A 24,065-nucleotide genomic window follows, 5' to 3' on the forward strand; every position below is an offset into this window, starting at 1 on the left:
TATTAAGGCCCTTATTCAGTAAGAATTGCAGTTTCTGCTAAAACGCAGTTGCTGCGATCAAATAGTTGCCGCTAAGAAAGAGAAAAAATGCCCATTGCAGAAATTGTGATTACATCGCAATATGTGGTCTGATCGCAAAACCATACACAATTACCGGTACATCGAAGATTTTTCCGATCTGTGTCAGGCAAGATCATCCACAATTCTTGCGACACAAGAGGCAGGAAGTGGTCATCACCGACGTCAGAGTCCCTCCTTAAAAACACCTGCGTTTTTTCAGACACAACCAGAAACGCCAGCTTCCCGTCAGTCAAACAGCGTTTGCATTGCAATCGCAATGTGTACGCATTTTCTGACGCTATTTTTACTCACGTGTGCGCAATGCGAACGTTCGATAATCGGCCAGATAGCAAATCGCAAATTTTGCAATCCTTACTGAATAAGGTTCTAAGACTCATAAGGCTTATTCTCCTCCCAGCCTATGAAGGTGTGAAAAGAATCCGCCTACTGTAAAAGGCTGGAAAGTGCGCAATACATGCTAATTAAATGTGGCCCATTGTCTAACCTGTGCCAGGCTGAAAAGAAGCAAATTGCTGATGTAGATGTATACAATGCATGAGTTCTACAGGGTACTAGATCACTGGCAGGTGCCAGCTCATGGCAAATCAAACCATAATTATCATCATCCTCAAACAAATATACATGTTAGAACTAAATATTTAAGTCATACCAACTTAAAGACACATGAAGCAGACTCTACTACTAGATGCTAATGCTGGTGTCCGTTGTACCGGTGCACAGTGGTAATCTCACAATATAAACTGTGCACGTGCAACTAGTGTCCATGGGGTATATTTGCTACAGTGCATGTTTTCAGAAGTGGAGGAGATGTTGCCCATAGTAATATCAGATTCTACTTATTTATTTAGCAACTTGTAGAAGATAATACCTAAAACCTGATTGGTTGCTATGGGCAACATCACTTCTGAGAAAACCAACACTTTAGTAAATATACCCCGATGAATCTGGAAATGTATTACTTGTTTCTATACTGTGTGTCTAATTGACAATACAAAGCTGTTTACCTTATCACATCTGGGGGTATATTCAATGTAGGTCGAAACTGCCATCTTGTTGAAAAGACGTCAGTTTTTGACTTTTTCAGTCCCCAACTTTTTTATTTGACAAGTCGGGGAATTCGACTTGTCGAATAGTACGTGAATTGGTGGTATAGCTGCTGATTCACATGCTTCTGAGGAAAACTGGGCCGAATTCGACAGGTATTGACCCCGTTTCCGAACCATCTCAGTCCGACTTAAAAAAAAAAGTCGGACTGAGATGAGGGACCCGAGAGGAGGAGAGGGGGGGGGAGTGCTGCGGGCAGACGGGGGACAGCAGCGCTACAGCACAGCGCTGCATGAGGATGTGGCACAGCCGCCACTCACGGCAGCGTCCACCCGGCTCCAGCAAGTGAGGTCCCGTTTGCTGGAGCCGGGTGGACGCTGCCGTGAGGTCTGGCGGCTGTGCCACATCCTCCTGCAGCACTGCTGTCCCCCGTCTGCCCGCGGTTGTCCCCCGTCTCCCCGCTGGCCTCCCCCCTCTCCGGTCCCTCATCTCAATTCGACTTTTTTAAAGTCGAATTGAGATGGGCATTGAATAGCCCTTGTCGGATCCATTCCGACAAATGCATGTCGGAATGTATCCGACCTCAATTGAATATACCCCAAAATGTATTTAGCACCTTATGCTCACCTTGAGTAGTTTTCAGTGTCCAAGTGGGACATCCCCAAGAGGTCTCTGACTGAAGCGGCTATCTGTTCAGAAAAAAAGCCTGGAGGGATACAGAAGGCACAAATGTGGTCATACAGTATATATATATATATATATATATATATATATATATATATATATACACATACATACATACACACACACACACACACACACACACTATATACACCATATACTATATGTATTTCAGTCTTATGATGGATATATATTAGGAGGGGAATGTAAGATTTATGCCACATGTCAGGTCATGCTATGGATAACACAGCAAGTAAATAAATACTATTATTGAGCAAGTCTGTTCCTGTTGAAATACAATGGCAAACAGAGCCTCCTTCCATGGGTCGATGAGAGAATCTTATCTCATTGTGATGAAGAGTTGAGATTCTCAGCAAACTCCTGGTCTCCAGGTCTTCTCCTGATTCCTGTACCTTCCCAATCACCGCTCTCACAGACAGAGAGTGCTATGTGACCCTATATCCTACCATAACTTTACCAGCAGAGGAAGGATATTTTTTCTCCTTCCTGGAATTTCTGCTCACACCACCAGGCATACCTCTGGTAATGCAGTGGTTACAACAGAAACCAGGGTAGTGTGGTGGAATTATAGAGTGGAATGTCACTGCTGACAAGTACAAACCAAGTCCCGTCACCTGATCAGAAACTTGACTTAATCCTGGGTGCAAATGCTGAAATCTGTTCATTCACCAAGCTAATAAATCTGGGGTGTTTAGAGACAATACTTGAAGTATGAGACTGAATAACTACATCTCAAAGTAATGAGGCCATCCTAAACGTCCATGATCTCAAACATGTGCCACATGTAGTCATTTTCAAATGCCAATGAAGGTTTTTAGGATCCATCTGACAAAATTTGATCAGAGGATGAGCGGATATGGATTGGATGAGAATCTACTTGTCAGCATGTACACACGGACTTCCATAAGAATATGAGACTTTGCATCAGAAAGGACTCAAGGTGTTTATGAAGGATCATACCATTCTTCAAAGTCTGCAGACACACGGCCAGCGAAGGTATTCCCACTGGCAAAAGCTCGCAGAGAACGGAGAAGTGGTCATACCTAAAAGACACAGAGAGAAGATTCATTGGTTACGCTACACAAGCTAAATTGACTATCGGGGTCATTCTGACCCGATCGTATGCTGCGCTTCCTCGCAGCCGTGCGATCGGGTCGGAACTGTGCAAGCGGCGGCCGCATTGTGCAGGCGCGTCGTTTCCCGGCGACGGCCATCGCCAGGCAGCGACGCCGCTAGCGAGAAAAGCGGTTGCAGCGGCGACCGCAGGAAGATTGACAGGAGGAAGGCGGAACCGGGCGGCAACTCACCGTTTTCAGGGAGTGGTGAGTCCAACGCAGGCGTATCCAGGCGTTTGGAGGGCGGATGTCTGACGTCAATTCTGGGACCTGCATCGCTGGATCGATCGCACAGGGTAATTAATTCTTACCCTGGTCTTCTTTTACAGGAAACTTTTTTTGCATAGCAGGGCTGCACAAGCGTTCGCAGCCCTGCTATGCAGAAAAACACTTCCCCATAGGTGGCGTCTAGTTGATCGCACGTGCAGCAAAAAGTTGCTATGTGCAATCAACTTGGAATGACCTCCTAAGTGGCTTGTGCCTATTAGCAGTACAAAGTAAACTGTAGTAACTGCCCTTTGCTGCTCCTGCCGGCAGCTAAACTGCAACATTCCTGACTCCTGTATGTTCACTGCGCCTTGTTTTGTGCAGCGAGGTTCACTTTAAACTATGATTTGACAGCTCTAAACTACTCTCCAAGCTGCGTATAGAGGCATGCTATTTCAAAACATGCACCTTTTATGTGCTGTGTGGAACCTGAGACAGCGATATACAAAGGGAACAAGGGGGACACAATAAGAACAGAGTGAAGGACTTGCTGGAAGTACTATATGCCTGGAAATACATAGGGCCTAATTCAGACCTGTTTGCTCCTCTGCGAATTTGCAGTGGTTTGCAATCAAATAGTTGCTTCCTAGACAGAGTAGAAAACCCGCCTGTGCAAGTATGCGTATGTCTTGCAAAAATCTCTGCGAACGCCGGTCAGCTGCAAATCCGTACGCAACCTACTCACCATCGAATTATTTTTTTCCAGTCTGTGCGTAGCCCAGAACCTGCCCCTACAGTGCGATAGAATCAGGTTGATCGGAGCTGGAGCTGACGTCATACACTGTCCCTGAAAACGTTTTGTCCATGCCTGTGTTTTTTCTGACACTCCCAGAAAACGGCTAGTTACCACCCCCCTCCCCCTTCCTTTCGCAGTTTAGCCTTGCGCGTGTGCACTATGACCCGTACGCATATAATCGTCCACCTTGTGAATTCGCACAACAGAGATTAGGTCCGAATTATCCCCATAGTTTGATGTTAACCATAGGACTTATTAAGTAAAATAATTACTGCTCAAGGAAAGGGGTTATACACTATATAATATATGTCAACAATGCCTCTCCATATACAGGACCACAGGGACACTTGTTCACACAGGGTGAACCCTAGTTATATATACATTAATGTTCTTTTTTTATTTATTTTTCGTGTTGTACACTACTGAAAAAAAGCTCATGCGGAACCCAACTCCACCTGTCATAAGTTGGCTACAAGCTGGTTTTAGTATTTTTTATTAGTGTTTTTAATTAAGTGATACAAAATAAAATCTCACTCATTCATCTAGGAGAGAGGCTGCACTGCTGTGTGCCCTATATGCTAAACAGGATGTGGGCAGTGCGATATTCCCTTTGCTAACCAATAGAAGCACTGGGAGGGCTGATGTAGGCTGGACAGGATGGAGACTGGTGCGGGACACACTGTTTAATGATCCATCATATCACAGGGTGAAAACATGTTTTATTTAAATGACCTATGAAAAAGTACTTTTCTATAAATAAATCCAGAAATAACGATACTTTTATATTACGATAATGGTATAATATAACAAAATACATTTTATAAAAGATCCACATATCTTAAAGTGAGAGAAAAGAACCGCCATTGTTATATAGCGCTGTACCTCTGCCAGCCTGTAATCGCTAGTCCTTGCAGGATACCCTGGGGTATTTTCTTGACCACCTGCTGCCAACGTCTGTGGTTTTCTAGATGATGTCCAATGTGGGTCAGCTGTTGGGAGGTGCCAGTGGCACCTTTAAAAGCACTTGCAAGCCAGATCTTATGGAAGCCACACTGCCAGTATTTGTCAATCAGGGCAACTGCAGGAATGCACACACAAAAAAATAAAATAAAATTAAAAAAAATCAGCGACAAGGGGGCAAAAGTGACATTGATAGAAAAGAAAAAAAAAACCTGAAATGGTGATACTCTTTTATGAGTTTGATAAAAGAGCCATGTTGCAACAATTGTGAATTCAAAAAGTGCATTTGTTGCTTCACATTTCTAGTAGCAGGGTCAATTTGCACACTGCCTTAAAAAAATAAAACTCAAAGCTTAACAAGAGGTGATTCTGAGTTGCATGGAACTCTCTTCATGGACGCAAATGGTGAGTTTGTGCGTACAATGCATGCGCAGACGCTAATTTATGCATTTGTGCTTCTGTCTGTCCTATTCTGCATCGGACACAACTTGGCCGGATCAGTCTTTCAGTGAAATAGGGCGTTTAGGGATTTGAACTGGGCAGTGTCAAAGCAATGTGTACGAAAATAAGAATTTACTTACCGATAATTCTATTTCTCGTAGTCCGTAGTGGATGCTGGGAACTCCGTAAGGACCATGGGGAATAGCGGCTCCGCAGGAGACAGGGCACATCTAAAGAAAGCTTTAGGATCACCTGGTGTGCACTGGCTCCTCCCCCTATGACCCTCCTCCAAGCCTCAGTTAGGATACTGTGCCCGGACGAGCGTACACAATAAGGAAGGATTTTGAATCCCGGGTAAGACTCATACCAGCCACACCAATCACACTGTACAACTTGTGATCTGAACCCAGTTAACAGCATGATAATAGAGAAGCCTCTATAAAAGATGGCTCACTACAACAATAACCCGAATTTTTTGGTAACAATAATTATGTACCAGTATTGCAGACAATCCGCACTTGGGATGGGCGCCCAGCATCCACTACGGACTACGAGAAATAGAATTATCGGTAAGTAAATTCTTATTTTCTCTGACGTCCTAGTGGATGCTGGGAACTCCGTAAGGACCATGGGGATTATACCAAAGCTCCCAAACGGGCGGGAGAGTGCGGATGACTCTGTAGCACCGAATGAGAGAACTCCAGGTCCTCCTCAGCCAGGGTATCAAATTTGTAGAATTTTACAAACGTATTTGCTCCTGACCAAGTAACTGCTCGGCAAAGTTGTAAAGCCGAGACCCCTCGGGCAGCTGCCCAAGATGAGCCCACCTTCCTTGTGGAGTGGGCATTTTAAGATTTTTGGCTGTGGCAGGCCTGCCACAGAATGTGCAAGCTGAATTGTACTACAAATCCAACGAGCAATCGTCTGCTTAGAAGCAGGAGCACCCAGTTTGTTGGGTGCATACAGGATAAACAGCGAGTCAGATTTTCTGACTCCAGCCGTCCTGGAAACATATATTTTCAGGGCCCTGACCACGTCAAGCAACTTGGAATCCTCCAAGTCCTTAGTAGCCGCAGGTACCACAATAGGTTGCTTCATGTGAAATGCAGAAACCACCTTAGGTAGAAATTGAGGACAAGTCCTCAATTCTGCCCTGTCAGAATGAAATATTAAATAAGGGCTTTTATATGATAAAGCCGCCAATTCTGACACACGCCTGGCTGAAGCCAGGGCTAACAGCATCGTCACCTTCCATGTGAGATATTTTAAGTCCACAGTGGTGAGTGGTTCAAACCAATGTGACTTTAGGAAAACTCAACACAACATTGAGATCCCAAGGTGCCACTGGAGGCACAAAAGGAGGCTGTATATGCAGTACCCCTTTTACAAATGTCTGAACTTCAGGCACTGAAGCCAGTTCCTTTTGGAAGAAAATCGACAGGGCCGAAATTTGAACCTTAATGGACCCTAATTTTAGGCCCATAGACAGTCCTGTTTGCAGGAAATGGAGGAAACGACCCAGTTGAAATTCCTCTGTAGGGGCCTTCTTGGCCTCCCACCACGCAACATATTTTCGCCAAATGCGGTGATAATGTTTTGCGGTTACGTCCTTCCTGGCCTTGACCAGGGTAGGGATGACTTCATCTGGAATGCCTTTTTCCTTCAGGATCCGGCGTTCAACCGCCAAGCCGTCAAACGCAGCCGCGGTAAGTCTTGGAACAGACAAGGCCCCTGCTGGAGCAGGTCCTTTCTTAGAGGTAGAGGCCACGGTTCGTCCGTGAGCATCTCTTGAAGTTCCGGATACTAAGTCCTTCTTGGCCAATCCGGAACCACGAGTATAGTTCTTACTCCTCTCCTTCTTATGATTCTCAGTACTTTTTGAGAGGCAGAGGAGGGAACACATACACTGACTGGTACACCCACGGTGTTACCAGAGCGTCCACCGCTATTGCCTGAGGGTCCCCTGACCTGGCGCAATATCTGTCTAGTTTTTTGTTTAGACGGGACGCCATTATGTCCACCTTTGGTTTTTCCCAACGGTTTACAATCAGGTGGAAGACTTCTGGGTGAAGTCCCCACTCTCCCGGGTGAAGGTCGTGTCTGCTGAGGAAGTCTGCTTCCCAGTTGTCCACTCCCGGAATGAACACTGCTGACAGTGCTATCACATGATTTTCCGCCCAGCGAAGAATCCTTGCAGCTTCTGCCATTGCCCCCCTGCTTCCCGTGCCGCCCTGTCTGTTTACGTGGGCGACCGACGTGATGTTGTCCGATTGGATCAATACCGCCTGACCCTGAAGCAGGGGTTTCGCTTGACTTAGGGCATTGTAAATGGCCCTTAGTTCCAGAATGTTTATATGAAGAGATGTCTCCAGGCTTGACCATAAGCCCTGGAAATTCCTTCCCTGTGTGACTGCTCCCCAGCCTCGCAGGCTGGCATCCGTGGCCACCAGGACCCAGTCCCGAATGCCGAATCTGCGGCCCTCTAGAAGATGAGCACTCTGCAACCACCACAGGAGGGATACCCTTGTCCCCGGTGACAGGGTTATCCGCTGAAGCATCTGAAGATGCGACCCGGACCATTTGTCCAGTAGGTTCCACTGGAAAGTCTTGCGTGGAATCTGCCGAATGGGATTGCTTCGTAGGAAGCCACCATTTTTACCCAGAACCCTTGTGCATTGATGCACTGAGACTTGGTTCGGTTTTAGGAGGTTCCTGACTAGCTCGGATAACTCCCTGGCTTTCTCCTCCGGGAGAAACACCTTCTTTCTGGACTGTGTCCAGGATCATCCCTAGGAACAGAAGACAAGTCGTCGGAACCAGCTGCGATTTTGGAATATTGAGAATCCAATCGTGCTGCCGCAACACTACCTGATATAGTGCTACACCGATCTCCAACTGTTCCCTGGATCTTACCCTTATCAGGGAATCGTCCCAGTAACGGATAACTAAAATTCCCTTCCTTCGAAGGAATATCATCATTACGGTCATTACTTCAGTAAAGACCCGGGGTGCCGTGGACCATCCCTACGGCAGCGTCCGAACTGATAGTGACAGTTCTGTACCATAACCTGAAATACCCTTGGTGAGAAGGGTAAATTTTGACATGAAGGTAAGCATCCTTGATGTCCCGAGACATCATGTAGTCCCCTTCTTCCAGGTTTGCAATCACTGCTCTGAGTGACTCAATTTTGAATTTGAACCTCTGTATGCAAGTGTTCAAAGATTTTAGATTTTAAAATCGGTCTCACCGAGCCGTCTGGCTTCGGTACCACAATAGTGTGGAATAATACCCCGTTCCCTGTTGCAGGAGGGGTACCTTGATTATCACCTGCTGGGAATACAGCTTGTGAATGGTTTCCAAAACTGCCTCCCTGTCAGCGGGAGACGTCGGTAAAACAGACCTTTGGAAACGGCGAGGGGGATACGTCTCGAATTCCAATTTGTACCCCTGAAATATTACCAGAAGGATCCAGGGGTCTACTTGCGAGTGAGCCCACTGCGCACTGAAATTCATTGAGAACGGGACCCCACCGTGCCTGAACTTGTAAAGCCCTAGCGTCTTACTGAGGGCTTGGCAGAGGCGGAAAGAGTTTCTGTTCCTTGGAACTGGCTGATCTCTGCAGCCATTTTCCTCTCCCTCTGTCACGAGCAGAAAAGAGGAACCCTTTTGTCCGCTTGCCAACCAGGCCTGCGCCTGATAATACGGCGTCTTATTTTGAGAGGCGACCTGGGGTACATCCCCTCTTTTAAGGCAATACTTCCAAATGCCGTTTGGAATCCGCATCACCTGACCACTTTACTGGTATAATTGGACAACGCACTTATACTTGATGCCAGTCGGCAAATATTCCGCTGTGCATCATGCATATCTAGAAATGCATCTTTTAATTGCTCTATAGGCAATAATATACTGTCCTCATCTAGGATGTCATATTTCCAGTCAGGGAATCCGACCACGCCAACCCAGCACTGCACATCCAGGCTGAGGCGATTGCTGGTCGCAGTATAACACCAGTATGTGTGTAAACACATTTTAGGATACCCTCCTGCTTTCTATCAGCAGGATCCTTAAGGGCGGCCATCTCAAGAGAGGGTAGAGCCCTTGTTCTTACAAGCGTGTGAGCGCCTTATCCCCCCTAGGGGGTGTTTCCCAACGCACCCTAACCTCTGGCGGGAAAAGGTATACTGCCAATAACTTTTTAGAAATTATCAATTGTTATCGGGGGGAAACCCACGCATTTTATTTCTCAGATTCAGGAAAACTACAGGAAGTTTTTCCTCACCAACATAATACCCCTTTTTTTTGGTGGTATTCATATTATCAGAAAAGTGTAAACTTTTTTCATTGCCTCAATCATGCAATGTGTGGCCCTATTTGGAAATCACGGTTGTCTCTTCACCGTCGACACAGGAGTCAGTATCCGTGTCGGCGTCTGTATCTGAGGTAACGGGCGCTTTAGAGCCCCTATATGAGACGTCTGGACATGCACAAGCTGAGTAGCCGGCTGTCTCATGTCAACCACTGTCTTTTATACAAAGCTGACACTGTCACGCAATTTCCACAGTACATCCACTCAGGTGTCGACCCCCAGGGGGTGACAACACTATTACAGACACTCTACTCCGTCTCCTCATCATTTTTCTCCTCATACATGTCGACACAAACGTACCGACACCCAGCACACACACAGGGAATGCTCTGATAGAGGACAGGACCCCACTAGCCCTTTGGGGAGACAGAGGGAGAGTTTGCCAGCACACACCAGAGCGCTATATATATACAGGGATAACCTTATATAAGTGTTTTTCCCTTTATAGCTGCTGTATTGTTTATACTGCGCCTAATTTGTGCCCCCCTCTCTTTTTTAACCCCTTTCTGTAGTGTAGTGACTGCAGGGGAGAGCCAGGGAGCTTCCCTCCAACTGAGCTGTGAGGGAAAATGGCGCCAGTGTGCTGAGGAGATAGGCTCCGCCCCTTTCTCGGCGTCCTTATCATCCGTTTTCTTGTATGTTTTGGCAGGGGTTAAATGCATCCATATAGCCCAGGAGTTATATGTGATGCATTTATTTTAGCCATAAAAGGTTTTCTAACGATTTATTGCGTCTCAGGGCGCTGCTCCCCCAGCGCCCTGCACCCTCAGTGACCGGAGTGTGAAGTGTGCTGAGAGCAATGGCGCACAGCTGCGGTGCTGTGCGCCTACCTTTATCTGAAGACAGGAAAGTCTTCTGCCGCCGATTTTTCCGGACCTCTTCGCTCTTCTGGCTCTGTAAGGGGGCCGGCGGCGCGGCTCCGGTGACCCATCCAGGCTGAACCTGTGATCGTCCCTCTGGAGCTAATGTCCAGTAGCCTAAGAAGCCCAATCCACTCTGCACGCAGGTGAGTTCGCTTCTTCTCCCCTTAGTCCCTCGATGCAGTGAGCCTGTTGCCAGCAGGTCTCACTGAAAATAATAAACCTAAACTAAAACTTTCACAAAGAGCTCAGGAGAGCCCCTAGTGTGCACCCTTCTCGTCGGGCACAGAAATCTAACTGAGGCTTGGAGGAGGGTCATAGGGGGAGGAGCCAGTGCACACCAGGTGATCCTAAAGCTTTCTTTAGATGTGCCCTGTCTCCTGCGGAGCCGCTATTCCCCATGGTCCTTACGGAGTTCCCAGCATCCACTAGGACGTCAGAGAAAAAACTATGTGTTCCCTAATGCACACCGAGTGAAAAATATTACTACATAATAGTCAGATAATACGGAGATCTTAGTTGCGTATATCTGCAGATATAGGGTTAAGCCCCCAGGCCGATCGACAAGGCTTCTCAGTCACTGGGGTCCCTAATACTAGGTATGGGTCCGGGGTGCAGGACCCCAAGATGTCGGCACAGGTCGGCCACCCCAGGTCAGCACACAGGTGAGAATTAATAGGGGTTAATAAGAAGCACAGAAGTGCTATGTAAGTGGTCAAAGCAATCACAAGTTACCACCCTGATGTGTTGGAGTGTCATGGGAGTGTCCGGTGTAAGTGTACAGGGAAGGGAAGCCTGTGTGACTGATCTCTTGCACCTAGATTGGATCTGGTGCAAGTGCAGATACCAATGCCGACATCTGCAGCGGCTGTCGTAAAATGAATGGGCGGTACTGGTTACTGCTTGCATATGCACAGTCCTCCACATTAGTTGAACAGATACTTGCATTAGTATAATGTACTGAAAACAGGTTTCCATGGCTGCCCGCAACTAAAGCTACTGCATGAACATGCACTCAGGAACAGTCCCAAAGTACGCTCATAAAATATGAAGATATATGTGTTATCGGCACAAAGGTGCCAGCTGAAACTTGTTGGTTTGAAAATAATGTACAATCACACAGTATACATATAGTAAATGGAACTATGGTGATACATATGACCCCATGCAGATTAGTATCTCATGCTACAGCTAACCTTTTCTTTTGTATGTAAACAACTTTGTATTTTCTCATTTGGTATTACATAAACTATATGTAAACTACATACAGTTTACAAACAGTCTCTGAAATTGTTATACTGCACATCTTTTAGGATTATATATATATATATATATTCTATCCCATTTTATTCTGTCATTATATGCTAATCTGCCTTATCATACCCTGCTATTTGAATATAGTGTATATGTCATTCAGGTTTCGAAACCCAAGTCACCAACATACTACGACAGTCTACAATTAGAATGTAACAATAGAACACACGTCTAACACCACTGTATTAATAATATATTCCATTAAGCCGCATTCTTTTAATTGTGGTATGTAGCGTTTTTTATTGTTCTTATTTATATACTAAAGCTGTGCACTAACACCAGGGTGAAAATACGCCCTGTTTCGTAGCCGCCCATGTGACATGATGACATCACAACGTGGTGGCAGGGCTGATGAGGCCAAGGAATAGCTGATCAGCCAGAGTATCCAAAGGCTGATCCAGGTGGTGGCTTTCTAGGCTGCAGAATACCATTCTGTGCAACCAGCATATCAAATACAGGTGCCATAGGGAGGCAATGGTGCCACGCCCTAGGTTCTAAGCCCTAGGCAGCGCACTGCTAACCCATCCCTAGTTATGGCCCTGATTAACACTAAAAAAATTATTCACTAAGTATAAGTTTATTTGTCATCATATTTATATATGTTTATAAACTTGATTATGTATTCAAAATGATTTTCTAGAAATATACATATTTCTGTAATTATGAGCTTAAAGCCCAGTACACACTAGGCAATCCCCACCGACGGCGATATTGGCGGCGCCGGGGACCTGGCGAGGTGCATACACACTTGCCGATGACGGCTGTCATTAACAAGACCTCCCTCCTCCGGACATGTTCAGACGAGGGAGGGGGTCGTTAACGATGTGCGGGAGTGCGCATCATTAACGACACAGAGTGTACACACTGGACGAGATTGTGAAAGATCTCTTTCAGATAGGCCCTTCTGAGCGAGATCTTTCACTTTCTCGTCTAGTGTATATGGGGCTTTACACACATTCTCTATATAGTTATTTTTTTTAAATTAACAAATGGAGGTAATGTAATAGGGTCAGAGAACGGCCGTATTTTTAAAGCAGCAATCATTTACAAGGCAAAACCAGGTTGGTTATGCTTTGTAAATGATTGCCACTTTAAAAATACGCCCATTCTCGGTTGAAATCCCAGACCTCTGGCAACTCGGATCCTATTACATTTACCTGATAGAAATTGAAAACACAATATAATAAGTATCACTTATTTTTACTTTAGCACATATATGGGGCCGGATGTATTGGATTGCGAGACGGACGGAGCCCCGAGACCCCGGCCGAACTTTTAAGTTTTTTTAAAGCAGCGAACGTTTACAAGGCAAAACCAACCTGGTTTTGCTGTGTAATTGTTTGCTGCTTTAAAAAAAATGTACGCGTTCGGCCGGGGTCTCGGAACTCATTCCGTCTCGCAATCCAATACATCTGGCCCTATATATGTGCTAAAGTAAAAATAAGTGATACTTATTACCATTGTGTTTTAAATTTCTATCAGGTAAATGTAATAGGGTCTGAGTTAGCATTTGCTACATACTGTATGGGAGATATATGTAAGATATCAGATCAGGATGATTTTATTCGCTATACATGGATAGGTCTGAATTCAACTGCATAAAAAGTATAACTTGTTATGGAACATATACCACCATTATATAAATGAGACAATTGGATAACTAGAAATTATTACAATAAATTATAGTACTACAACCAATAGATCAATATAACTTAGCTAATTGGATAACCATCATTGCATCATAGACATTATTACAATTTTTAATTTCGCACCTAAAGTAACAGTTATCCAATTAAACAATTGAAACTATCATCCTATTTATGGACTGTTATATAGCAATGTTTACCATGTAAACTGGATCATTTTTGAATACGTAATTATATAGTCCTTATCTTCTAAACCATGGACAAGAGGTCTATGGCTAAACATCCCTTTTTTCTGACTGAAGTGCGTCACAGATGCCGCAAAGCTTTTGAGAACAGGCGATAATACAGAACTGCACACTAGTGTTTTTTATTAACAATAGGTGATTCTGGTGCAGGCGTATGTGCCTGGAGACTGTAATGGAGTACCACAGGGTGCTTTCTGCAGAATGGAGCAGCTGTGATATCCTAACACTTTCAGGCACAGTGCTCTCTGCAATTACAGTACTAAGAACGCTAGTTAGTTTCCAAGCTGGTAACTGCATTCAAAGTGCCTGTGACACTCATTTCTTCATTGACACTGTTTGTAGCAAATATAAGCCGCGTGTTTTATATAGGTCTCTTATTCATTAAGACTTTGCTACATTTTCATAAAAACAAAACAAAACACCAGAACAAATTTTCATAAAAAAACAACAGCTTGTATCTTCAGGTGTATTTATGGCTGCATCTAAAAACAGAACAAATTTTCATAAAAAAACAACAACTTGTATCTTCAGGTGTATTTATGGCTGCATCTACCATAGAATAAAAATCACATTATATTTGTATATATTCCACGTACTTCTGTTGTCAACATCCAGGTTTGGTGTGTAGTCCCAGATCATAGGCTCTACCAGCTGGGCCACGCCGGATTCTGAGGAGACAGCAATTACTTGTTGAGGAAGTATAAATACCAGGCATCAATTTCTAACAAGTGTTAGGGTGCAAGACCAAGATGAAAATACTGCGAACCTATGCCTACGGAAAACATTACATTTACTAAAAATGCTTATTAAAATGCCACTTGCTGTATGAGCTACTGAGAGCATTCATTAATATGCCTCATACAAAGGCTTACAGAGCTTATTAGACGTTATGCAGGACAAGTTTGCCTAAAATGGCTTATAACAGACTATTGTAATTTACAGTGAGGGAGACGATACAGTTAAATACAATATATCAACTGCTCTCATGGCTTTGAAACTATACATTTCTGAATGTTAAACCAGGTCTGTTTAAATTAAAGTAGGTTTTAGGTTCACTGCCATGAAAAAACACACAAGTATATTATAACAGTATACAACAGCTGCGGGGTAAAGGCTAATGGGACACTGCTTGCTGCTCACTGTTGTGGCAAGTCTGAAAGGGCATAAAACGAGGTTGCTTTACTAATGATTACTTTTCAAACTAGAGAGAAAATAATATTTTAAACAGTTTTGTAAAAAAAACCAAATACTTATTTGGTTAGGACAAAGCAGGTTTGCACTGATCTTTCTGAGCAAGTGCCAGTCATTCCAATCAATGCCTAAAACCTCTCTGCTGCATTGTATCTTATCATGCCCTAATGCTCACACTCCTATGACACCTTGGTGGTGACTGCCAGCCTGAGTGGTGGCAGCCAGTGAATAGACACAAACAAAACTACAGTAAGAGGAACAATACAGAAAATACAATGGTAAGGACAATAGGAAAGAGGGAAGGACAGCAGCGGTTGACAATGAGCAGATGATAGGGACAATGGGGGTAATTCAGAGTTGATTGCAGCAGCAAATTTGTTAGCAGTTGGGCAAAACCATGTGCACTGCAGGTGTGGGGGAGGGCAGATATAACATGTGCAGAGAGAGTTAGATTTGGGTGGGTTATATTGTTTCTGTGCAGGGTAAATAATGTCTGTTTTTTTTTTAATACTGCAATTTAGATTTCAGTTTGAACACACCCCACCCAAATCTAATGATGTGTACACACGGTGAGATATTTTCTTACGATTTGACAATTTAGTCAAAATCGTAAGAAAAGTTAGTGCAGATCGCAAGGTGAAAGTCGCCTTGCGATCCAGATTCGATGCCGATGTGCGGTCCCACGTGGTCGGCATCGCAAACCTAGATAGACTGTGCAGGCAAGTCAATTTTGACTATCTAGTATAAAAGATAGTCAAAATTGACACTTAGCCAAAATCGCACAGTCAGTATCGCAAGCACACTCATTATGTGCTTGCGATACCGACCTAGCCCGTCGTATAATGAGAATCGGGCATAGCCCGAATCTCACCATGTGTACACACCATAACTCTCTGCACATGTTACATCTGCCCCCCACCCCCCCCCCCCCCCACCCCACCTGCAGTGCACATGGTTTTACCCAACTGCTAACAAATTTGCTGCTGCGACCAACTCTGAATTAGGCCCAAAGAGCAGAAGAAAAACACAGCCAGGAAATTATTATTATTTTATTATTATCCTTTATTTATATGGCGCCACAAGGGTTCCGCAGCGCCCAATTACAGAGTACATATGCACATAATCAAAACAGGAAAACAGTGACTTACAGTTGAAGACAATATAGGACAAGTACAGGGTAACTAAGCATAACTACACCAGTTTAACATAGAGATAAGTTCCACGTGGCCAAAAAACTGCGGGATCTGGGCAGTTGAGGATTATTAAAGTAAGAAACATATAAGCACATGAGGGAAGAGGGCCCTACTCGTGAGAGCTTACATTCTAAGGGGAGGGGAAATGCAAGATAAATGTTCATGGGCAACTCTACTTGCAATCAAATGCGAAGGAATTATCTAAATAGCAGTTATAGGATGCGGTCAGCAAACTGGCAGTCGGAATGCTGACGTTATGACACTCCTGTAAGCCATATCACCATTTTCATTGTAGGAACCAGCAAATGTTATGTAACCAAATCCACTGACCTGTCAGTGTCTGAGCACATGCCCCGCGCAGCATGTCATCCCATGCAATTGGCTTGACACCAGGATAAGAAGAAACTACATGTGAGGCCACTTTCTTCAGGTGGGATAGAAAGAGGTCTTCTACGGAGTGGCCATTTTCAGAAAAATACTTCTTAGACTCCTCTCCTTCCCCAAGATAATAAACCTAAATGTGGGGCGGCAATAGTTCTGGTCTGAATATCTGCACATCACTGTCTCATCATACTAACAGTGTCACAGTTTCTGTGGTCTTGTACCTCATCAGAGCCAATATGAAGCCACTGAACCTCAGGATGAAGCTCCATCACCTGTCTTATCATAGCTCGGAGGAGTTTGTGAGATTCCTCCTTGTGGGGATTCAAGCTGTTTGGGTACATTGGGACCTCTCTCAGGTGGGAAAACTCTTTGTGCTTCAGAGCGAACTGCAAAAGGAGAAGACATTATCAATATTAGTACCTGGATATCCCATAAAAAGAGCACTTCCAAATCCACTGTTTTACCTCCATGTGGCCAAATGTTTGTATGAGCGGAATAACTTCTAAGCGGTGGAGTTGTGCCAACCTCAATATCTCTCGGATCTCCTGAGGGCTGGAAGCACACAAGCAATTTAAACACAGTTAAATTACCAAAAGCTCTTCCTATCCACACCATGAAGTTCCTGTTCTGTGTGACCTTGCAGTTCAGAAGTTACTTGTCCTTACCAGCAGCTCACTGCTTGTCATTGGGAAAAGTAAGACAGTAAACTGTGATAATTATGGAAGTCAATGGAAATGAGGTGGTGGGATCTGAGGCTAGAACTATCATCTCCATGAACAACTACTCAGTGATAACAGAGTACTTGCCTACTTCTCCCGCACCATTGCCACTGTTTCAAGGAAGTTAGTCACAGGCAGACAATTACAGGGCACCAGTACAGAACACACATTAGGGGCTTCCTCTTTTTTACATAAAATGATTACTCATCAAACAGAAAACACGGAAGACTTTTGGTTTTGTAAAGGACCCAAAATGCCTTTCTATGTGTGAACATGTTTAACGCACAGTAATATTACTAAATGGAAATATGCACAGAAGTGACTAAGTAGCAGATGGACCCCTGTTCAACATGGGTAAATTTAGACATTCAAATTGTCAACACATTAGTGATGGGTTATGCTGCAATTAGAGCTAGGCTAAAATGGCGGTGTCATAATACAGATAACGGGATCCCGATGTGCAGAATCCCAACACCTTGCAGGAAGTACCCTAACAATCACCCTCTATCCCCCTAACCCTCCCTGTCCGCAGCCTAAACCTAACCTAACCCCTCCTCCCCGCAGCCTAACTTTAACCCACCCACCCCTGCTGTCTAACCATAACCTCCCCAGTCGTACCTAACACCCCCTCTCCGCGATGTAAACCAAAGCCAGCCCGCATATTTACGTTTGGGATGCTGACAGTAGGGATCCCGGCCACGGCATTGTGAATGATGTCAGGTTTCCGGCGTCAGTCTCCTGACCAGTGCCAGGATTCCGGTGTCAGGATTCCGACTGCCGGCATCCCAAACGCCGGTATCATGACTGCATCCCTCCTCACTAGGTTTATATAAATAATATGAAGCATATGGACAGTAGTCATTCATTATCAAGTATTAATCCTCAATTCTCTTGATACATAAACATATAATTATGTATCGGTCAAAACAGATAAAGTGCAGCTGAACGCTCATGAAACAGTTTAAGTCAGTGGTTCTCAAACTGTGTGCCGTGACACCCTGGGGTGCCGTGGCACACTTGCAGGGGTGCCTCAGGTTGGTGGTCCTGGACCAACTCAAACTATTTATTGTCAATGTAATGGGCAAAACCAAGCCCTCAAGCAAATCTTGTCCCTCAACACACAATTGAACCTTAAGATAAATATAAACATAATTTACTTAATTTTGTAATTTTTTTCTAAATTTGTCAATAAGAAACTTTTGCCCTCTGGGTGCTGTGAATTTTTTTTGATAATCTAGGGTGCTGTGATTCAAAAAAGTTTGGGAACCACTGGTTTAAGTATTTTTTTTAAAATACATTTTATTATTGTCACATTAAATAAGGGACAGGGTATAGAAAAGAATAGGGATAGGAGGAGCTAAGAACAAGCATGATCACATTCTTATATTGGGATGCAGTTAAAATGCCATATGTCAGGATCCCGGCATTCAGGAGACCGACGCCGAAATCCCGACAGCTGGCATTTTACCGGCGGACAGAAGCCCAACACCCGCCCGGTACTCCCACTCAGTTGGTGGGTCCATGCCACCAACCTAATGGAAACTGAACCTGTGGCTAGCCACAGGGCCGGAAGCGCGGTGAGCAACTTGCTGCCAGGATTCCAGCAGACGGGATGCCGCTGTAGGTATACTGACAGCTGGCATCCCATCTGCTGGTATATCATACCGGATCCCTTATACTGAACACATATCATGGTAGCATTAGGCATATATTCATGGTTAGCATAACCTATACAACATATGACATAATAAATCAAACTTCTGGGCGAACTGTGACCTGCAGAAGCTGCTAGCCAGATATGAGAGTAAAGATGGATAGAGCGTGGTAGGAAGGGGGTTATAGTTTCATGGAAGAATCAAAGGAGGGAATGTGGAAGCTGCAACCTTTGTTTTATGAGGGATTAAATTATAAGGCCTGGACAACAAGGCCATGATATTCAGTCAGGATAATCACTGTTATATGCTCCATGAGGGAAAACTTCCTACATTCTATAAAGAAGAGCTGTGTGTAGGCAGTCATATAGGTGGTCATTCCAAGTTGTTCGCTCGCTAGCAGTTTTTAGCAGCCGTGCAAACGCTATGCCGCCTCCCACTGGGAGTGTATTTTAGCTTAGCAGAAGTGCGAACGAAAGGATCTCAGAGGGGCTACACAGTGTTTTGGTGCAGTTTCAGAGTAGCTCAAAACCTACTCAGCACTTGCGATCACTTCAGACTGTTCAGTTCCTGTTTTGACGTCACAAACACGCCCTGCGTTCGCCCAGCCACGCCTGCGTTTTTCCTGGCACGCCTGCCTTTTTTCGAACACTCCCTGAAAACGGTCAGTCGACACCCAGAAACGCCCTCTTCCTGTCAATCACTCTGCGGCATCCAGTGCGACTGAAAAGCATTGCTAGACCTTGTGCGAAACGACATCGTCTGTTGTAATAGTACATTGCGCGTGCACATTGCGCTGCATACGCATGCGCAGAAGTGCCGTTTTTTTCCTCATCGCTGCACAGCAAACTAATGCAGCTAGCGAACAACTCGGAATGACCCCCATAATAACCTGTAACCAATAAGATCACCAGACTTTTCACTGCAGCACATAGTATTTTAGGAGATCAGTTGGCTGCTCTTGTAGGAGGAAGAGCCCTGTCCACTTATGCGATTAGGTTAGTTAGTTAGGACAGGACTGCATGTGACAGGGGCAGTTTCATGGCGTGTGAAGACAGAGAATTAAATAGGAAAGGAGCAAAGGTCCCCAAATTGCAGTGTACAGGTATTACCACACATATCATTATCAAGAAAAATCAGCTATTAAACTGCACCCCTCCCTCTCAGTGTCATAAATGTCTTAAGCATTATTTACTTAGTTGTCAGTATTAACAAATGTAAACATAATGTGTTATTTGTTCATATATTTGAGTAAGGTGGTGTTGAATGTAATTAACAGTTACACACGTGCAGCTGCAGTACAGAGGTGTGGTACAATTGATCAGTATATTTTATATTAAGCTTCTTATATGATAAATACTTGTCTGCTTCAAAAGATCTACAGTAAAAAGAGTCAGTCAGTAGGTCGACCCCAAATGGTCGACATGGTCAAAAGGTAGACAGGTACATAAGGTTGGCATGACTACATGGTCGACGCGATTTTTTATTTTTTTTGGGGGTGTAATTTTGTATATTTCATCATGTGTGAGCCAAATTAGTGAAAACGTTTACGCTCGCCATGCTATGGGAAAGGTGCCTTCGCTCTGCTACTGCTTGGCACAGGTTACTATTCCCAATCATAGTCCACGTGCGTGAATAGTACATGATTAAAAAGTTGATTTTTTTTTTAAACAATAACTTGTGTCGACTTAAGCATTGTCTACATTCTACCAGTCGACCTTTTGACTATGTCGACTGTATCTTTTTACAGTAGACCTATCAACCAGATACTGCTAAATACATGTTATGGGCGTCTTTGTTCTTTGACTTAGATTCTGAAGTTATACAGGAGTATAAAACTAGGGTGTGAATGGTTTTATTACACTCATACCTGTAGGCATGTGCAGCCCGCAGCTGGAGGAGCTCTCCATAGTATGGGAAGGTGTCCTCGTACTCTATCAGCAGTCCACTTGCTCCGAGGGCAGAGAAGAGAGGCATGACCTAGACAGGGAATGTAACCACCATCAGATGTACAATACAAGATACAGGCAATCAAGGAGACAGAAAAAGATAATGTGACACAACTTTAAATGTACATACTAACATTAGGAGACCATTGTATTATATGGCAAATGCATAACTACTTTCTGGAGCAATCCATGAACATGGTATAGTGATTATTTACATGCATGGTATATTGCATGACTCAAAACAATCGTATAATGCAAATTTTGACTTATTTCACTGTCGAAGTTGAAAATATTTCAGTACACACATCACGTACAAACTACACACAGACGGCCTCCGTGCGCGTACTTGTTCTGCCGTGCGTGCACATATTCGCAAGTTGCGTATGATCGCTCCCGCGGTCCTGCGTATTAATGCGTGGTATAAGTAATTACGGTAGTATTTGTAATCGCATGGAAAAGCCATAAAAACACATTACATATTTAATCCAAATAGTGCACAATGTACACATAGTCTACATGCACCACACCAGCAAGTTACACTTGCTTAAAGGGTATAATAACAAAGGGATTCACCTTTACAGGATAGGAGGGGACAGAATTAGGTTATAAGGTGGTGTTTGGTACCCAGCTGTAGGGTATTTTAAGAACAATATTCCGGTGTTGGTTTGCGGAAGATTGCAAGCTCCTGCGCATAGTTATGTGCAGGAGCAGAATATTAATATTAACTGTATTTACTGTACTCCTGATATTCGGCGGGAACCCAGTGGAGACCAACTGCAAGTACACCTGGACCAGACATCGCCCACCTATTCAAACCGACCTATGACCTCTCCTGTACTGTAAATGACCATCCCAGTTACCAATAGACAAAGAGATTACAGTTTCCATTGTGTTAGGTTTTGGACAAATGTATAAAAAGCCAGCTGCAGGCCCGGTCACACACAATCTCTGAAGGTCATCTACCTTGATGACTGAGGATCGGACCGGGAAGCGCAGGCGAACAAACGTATGTACCATTGACTGTAGCCTCTTTTCAGTTATTGTAATTGTATCTTTGTTGTAACCCCCTTTTTATCAATTATATGTTGGCGGGTCGGATCCCAACTTCTTAAATACAATTGGTGTCGTGTCTCTTTCCCTGCTAAGGTTATAAGTGTATTTCAACCACACGTGAAGCTGCATTGTGCTCTCAGTGTGTCGGTGTGTGTGTGTGTATGCACTGCGTGTACTTTGTACGTCCGTCGCGGCGTGTGTACACAAAGTGCGTACACGGTACGGGGCTTTGTACGCTGAGTAAAAAGTACGTAGGGTACGGATTGAATACAGTGGCCGCAGCGGCTCCATTTTAAAGTGTATTGAGTGTATTTTAAAGTATTGCTTTTAGTCCTGTAAGTAAATCAGCATTTACATCACTTATATAAATACATTTTATGCCTCTCCCATAAAGCTACAGTACCTGGTCTATTACAGTATTTGATTTTTATCTATGTAGAGTAGATGCTGCATCTGTCCACCCAACTCCACACCTCAAGTTGTGCAAACGTCCATCCTTCTACAAATGCTGCCATCTTGCTCTGTAAAACTTTGATTTGGGGGAAATTGTGGCACAAGCTGACTCAAAAATGTGCCTTGTCTGGTGTGTGCTTCATATATTACCCCCATTGTGTGCAGACAATGGTTCAGTTTAACAAAAACATGTGCAAAACAATTTCAGGGCCACCATTAGGGGGTTTACAAGTGGTAGATCTATATGGGGCCCAGGCAGACAAGAGGGATCAGAGGCCCCAGTGATCATGGCATGTGGCTGATTCTGTGCATCACAACATGCTTCTGAGTCTGTAAATCAGAAGCAGTTCTTGGCTGGGATCTTTAGTGCAAGCAGCAGGGACAGAGTATGAATTAGGCTTCTGCCCACAGGCCTCCCGTCCTCTCAGACAGGTCACTGCTCAGGCACCCACGGGATCAGCTTCCACTTGGCCTTGGCAATTGGCCACTCCTAGCTCTCCTTCTCTCTACTCCTCCTCCCCTCCTGCTCCCACTGGCCAGGCATAGTGTGTACTGTGCCCCACGCAGAAGAAGGCAACGGAGCTGTGGTGCGGCTAAAAAGTTCTCCTCGCATCCCTCTTCTCTTTTCTCCTGTAAAGTCTGTCCCACTGTATAAAAGAAAAACTGCTTCCGTCCCCTCCCCATATATGTGCGTAAGAGCCCTCCCCAGATCTGTACTGCTATCTCCTCAGATTTGTGCATGTTACCCCTTCCCATATGTATGCCTCTGCTCCACCTGTGTCTCTTCACCCCTACCCATGGCTGCGACAGGTGATCATTAGAAGTGGCATGAATAAATGGAGGACCAACCATGTTCAACCCCACATAAGGATTGCAGGTAAGCAACATTTTCTGTTACTCAAACACTAGGGAGTTTCTCATTTTCAAAAAACCTTCATTTCTTTTAAAAGTTTTAAAATTGATTTTTTTTAAATACTTTCCATCTACTTTATCACAGCACCTATGGAAGCCCATGGGGGCTGGTTTAGCAAATGAAAATGTGGACAGATCTTGTGAGGTCTCTCCCTAGAGACATTCTAGGGATGCTTTGAACATATCCTACAAGCTTCTTAGGATAATTATGGCCCATGCAGATGTCTGAGGGGCATGTGGGGCACATTGAACTGCATAGCATACACCTGCTCTGGGTACCAGAGAAATTGAGGCGGTGGGGGGGGGGTTCTGTCTTTTTGATTTGTACTGGGCCCCACAATTTCTGATGGCAGCCCTGATAGCAATGTATTACAGGGAACCGGAGCATATGCAAACAATAAAGTTTAGAATAAAAACACTTACCTCAGCAAGGTATGAGACCTTCGGGGGAGCTCCTTTCAGGTCTAGATGAACCAAAGTCAACTTGAAGGCCACTTTTTCATCTGCACTGAGGCCACCATTGTCTGAGACGGTGAGCTGTCTATAGTAGGAGCACAAAAGGTTACAATTACTAAAAGTATCCCTTTAAAAATAAAAATAACATTTGCTTTTGTAAAAAACATCTGCATGTTGATGACTGTTTATTTGCTTCATTCCTTAAAAAAAACATTTACAGTATATAATGACTAAAGAAGAAAAAAACAGACTAGGCTGCTACTGAAAAACAGCAATAGAGAATAAGGAAACATGTAATAAAGTGTACACCGGCGCCTACATT

At 44.2% G+C, this 24,065-nt stretch overlaps 1 protein-coding gene across 2 annotated transcripts in view; it reads right to left on the reverse strand.

The window, feature by feature from the left end:
• Window positions 1-24,065, reverse strand: part of HEXD (hexosaminidase D) — a 61,081-nt gene that overhangs the window by 18,376 nt on the left and 18,640 nt on the right. For both annotated transcript variants that reach the window (XM_063961068.1, XM_063961069.1), the window contains exons 2-10: window positions 23,711-23,828; window positions 20,791-20,900; window positions 17,014-17,101; window positions 16,771-16,935; window positions 16,496-16,679; window positions 14,378-14,449; window positions 4,828-5,023; window positions 2,788-2,870; window positions 1,753-1,831 (exon numbers count right to left, since the gene is read on the reverse strand). In XM_063961068.1, the coding sequence (XP_063817138.1) occupies window positions 1,753-1,831; window positions 2,788-2,870; window positions 4,828-5,023; window positions 14,378-14,449; window positions 16,496-16,679; window positions 16,771-16,935; window positions 17,014-17,101; window positions 20,791-20,900; window positions 23,711-23,828 (1,095 nt within the window). The remainder of the gene's footprint in view (window positions 1-1,752; window positions 1,832-2,787; window positions 2,871-4,827; window positions 5,024-14,377; window positions 14,450-16,495; window positions 16,680-16,770; window positions 16,936-17,013; window positions 17,102-20,790; window positions 20,901-23,710; window positions 23,829-24,065) is intronic.

Source organism: Pseudophryne corroboree, chromosome 3 (genome assembly GCF_028390025.1).
Source record: "Pseudophryne corroboree isolate aPseCor3 chromosome 3, aPseCor3.hap2, whole genome shotgun sequence".
Classification (NCBI taxonomy): domain Eukaryota; kingdom Metazoa; phylum Chordata; class Amphibia; order Anura; family Myobatrachidae; genus Pseudophryne; species Pseudophryne corroboree.